We start from the raw sequence: 2,917 nt of genomic DNA, 5'->3' as shown, positions 1-2,917 counted from the left end.
TTCTTTACGTTTCACCTTGCCAGTGGTATTACAACTTCTTCCAAAAAGAAACCTCCCATACAGCCTTGGTTGTCGACATTGAAGTGCAGCATCTCTCTTTCATGATATCTAAGCAAGGATTCACAGAAATTGCACTATTTTCCGCAGTTGTACAGCGATGCCTCTTCGGTCCCACACAGTCGCATCTTTATCCGTCTTTGGGACTTTGAACTGTCAAATGAGGGAAGCTTTCTCCTGAGCAGGTCCGTCCTTTGTTCGTATTCCCTTTTTTTGCCCTCGGTCTGTGTCGTGGTCCATCCAGAAGTCGTTACAGGTTCAGCTGACAGTCATTAGTAATGTTACCAAGGAGATCTCACAGGACAACCAGGTTACTGACAAATAAATACTTAAACCAAAGGAGTCATCTGGCTTCGTCTTTGGACAATTCCCACCCTGCAACGTGTTCTCCACGTGTCCCTGGAGGTAAAAACAGGGAAGACATGCTCAACATCTGCGTTATCTTTCTCAGTTCTATTCATAAGGTTAACATGGATGGAGGTCAAATTATCACAGTATTCATACAAAAATGCAACACCATATTTTCAGCAACACTTTATTTGGTGGGGTCATGACTTAACACGAATCATGATGATGTAGACTTTGTGAATGTTTATGACTGTTGCTATGCGGGAGATAATTACACTTTTTTTTTAGGTTTTGTTGGCTCTAGTGGCCTTTATTTGAAAGTAGTTCGACAGGAAAGAGGACAATCAGAGAGGGGAAGACATGTGGCAAATGTCGCCAGGCCGGGAATAAAACCTGCGACCATGAGGACAAGGGCCTCAATAAGTGGGTCATGCTTTGCCCCTGCGCCACCACAGCAGCAAAGATAATGACATTTATAATGCAAAGTTGATGCTTTTAATGGATTTTTACTGCTTTAAAGTGTCATTATTTACCAAATGACACTTCATGACAACAGTCACTGACATTTATGAAGACACCTTCATGTTTATAACAGGTGTTATGTCATGTTTATGACAGTGTCGTGTCAGTCTTATGCACACCACGTCAAATAAACCATGTTTTCTGTTGAAAGTTTTTTCATTTTGATACACAGACTGGTTACATAAAATAGTTTTTTTGTTGATTTGCCCCTTATTGAAAAAGCCTTGGAGTCTAACGAGCTGATGTCAGAAAGCTAATGAGTCAGGTTAATTTGCCTGCAGTCAGTTACTTAAAAGCGTCATGACTTAATAGTTACATAATCAAAAGAGTCAGATATTTCCAAAAAGCTAAATGTGCCTTTAGCTGAGCAGTGATCCGCTTTGGGAAGAACCAGTTTAAACAATCTTGATCTTCTTAAAATGACTTTAAACAACAGGAACTGTATAGAGGAACATTTCTGTATCAAACCCAGATCTGTGCGTCGTTAGGATATCCATCCATCCTTAAGTTGCAGTTCTCTGTGAGCTCACCTGGTTGTATTTCAGTCCAACTCCTACATGAGCATTGCTCTCATTGCTGCCTTGCTGATCAATTTGCGATTCTTCTTCATTCTTCTCCTCTGAGGGTTTGGGCGAACCGGGAGCCTGGGGCCGGTCGGGGCCAGTGCTTTCTGCATGGTAGTTGTGGATGATGTTGTCTCTGTGAGATTGGAAATAAGGTGCAAAAAAAAATCCAACTGATCACGTTCAACATTTAAATAATGTATAGTTTCACCTTGTTTTTTCAGTCACCTAGAAGTTTACTCTGTTTTTCTTTTACCTGGTTTCGGTTCTGTTGTATGCAGATGATGATGCTTTCGATGTTGGAGATGCTGACTGTCCGTCTCCCTCTCGTTCAGCCGTTCTTCCTCCTCCTGCTTCATTTTCTGCTGTTGCAGTAATTCCTTCTCTTCGTCCAGTCTCTTGTGGAGGAGGAGAAGCTCTTTCCTCTCAGCCTCCAATTTCTCTTCCGCGATTTGCGACATCCTTTCCACTTCTGGAGTCTCGTTTGCTCTCCTTCCTGCCGGCTCTCGAGGCTCTGGGTTCGGCTCTTTGGTTGATCGGACCCTGCCCCTTGCTCTCTCGATGAAGGTTTCCTCGCTAGGATCCAACATGGCTTGAGAGTTCTCAGCGACACCGTCAGAGAGTCCAGCAGTTTGGCTCTTAAAAGGTTTGGATTTGTCATCATTGTCTTTAGAAACCTCATCATTCTTCGTCCCGACATTTTCTTGCATCTCTGTTTGCTCTTCGGTCCCAAGAAATCTGGGGAAGTTATGATYCCAGTGCGAAGGGAAGAGAATTGCCTCCTCAGACCGAGACGCGTCTTCTCCTGCCAGGCTGTAGCCTTCTCCCGGCTGAGGGAAGGCGTCTCCTCTGGGATCCCAGCGATGCCCCAGATGAGGCCTCTGGTTTGGCTTCAGCTCATCCAGCTGGTGGAGTTCATCTTTAGAGCGGACCGTCACCTTAACGGCAGAATAAAAGAGTTTAGTGGCTGTTTTCTCAAGGTCACACTACAAATAGCTCATAAAACACGCAGACGGTAACAATTCATTGCTTTTATCCAACATTTGTCTATTTGCATTTGCTTGTACTTTGCAAGGGCTGCACAGTGGCGCAGTTTGTAGAACTGTTGCCTTGCAGCAAGAAGGTTCTGGGTTCGATACCTGGCCGCGGTCTTTCTGCATGGAGTTGTCATGTTCTCCCTGTGCATGCGTGGGTTTTCTCTGGGTACTCCGGTTTCCTCCCACAGTCCAAAGACATGACTGTCACGTTATTTGGCCTCTCCAAATTGCCTCTAGGTGTGAGTGTGCATGGTTGTTTGTCCTGTGTGTCTCTGTCTTGCCCTGCAACATTTTCCGGACTATAAGCTGCTACTTTTTTCCTAAACTTTGAACCATGCGGATTGTAGCCCGCTGTGGCTTTTCTGTGGATTTTTCTTCAACCACCAGGGG

General features: G+C 44.5%; 1 protein-coding gene across 1 annotated transcript; it reads right to left on the bottom strand.

Annotated features, from left to right (window-relative positions):
- Positions 1-74: 74 nt before the first annotated feature.
- Positions 75-2,650, bottom strand: LOC103468545 (hepatoma-derived growth factor-related protein 2-like). The gene is made up of 4 exons (XM_008415664.1): positions 2,630-2,650; positions 1,747-2,476; positions 1,458-1,626; positions 75-456 (listed from the first exon to the last, which is right to left on the bottom strand). The coding sequence occupies exons 1-3, from the start codon at positions 2,648-2,650 to the stop codon at positions 1,481-1,483; spliced, it is 897 nt and encodes a 298-aa protein (XP_008413886.1). The 3' UTR covers positions 75-456; positions 1,458-1,480.
- Positions 2,651-2,917: the final 267 nt, after the last annotated feature.

The sequence above is a fragment of the Poecilia reticulata genome, linkage group LG8 (genome assembly GCF_000633615.1).
Source record: "Poecilia reticulata strain Guanapo linkage group LG8, Guppy_female_1.0+MT, whole genome shotgun sequence".
NCBI classification, from domain to species: domain Eukaryota; kingdom Metazoa; phylum Chordata; class Actinopteri; order Cyprinodontiformes; family Poeciliidae; genus Poecilia; species Poecilia reticulata.
This window is presented reverse-complemented; position numbering and strand designations above follow the sequence as displayed.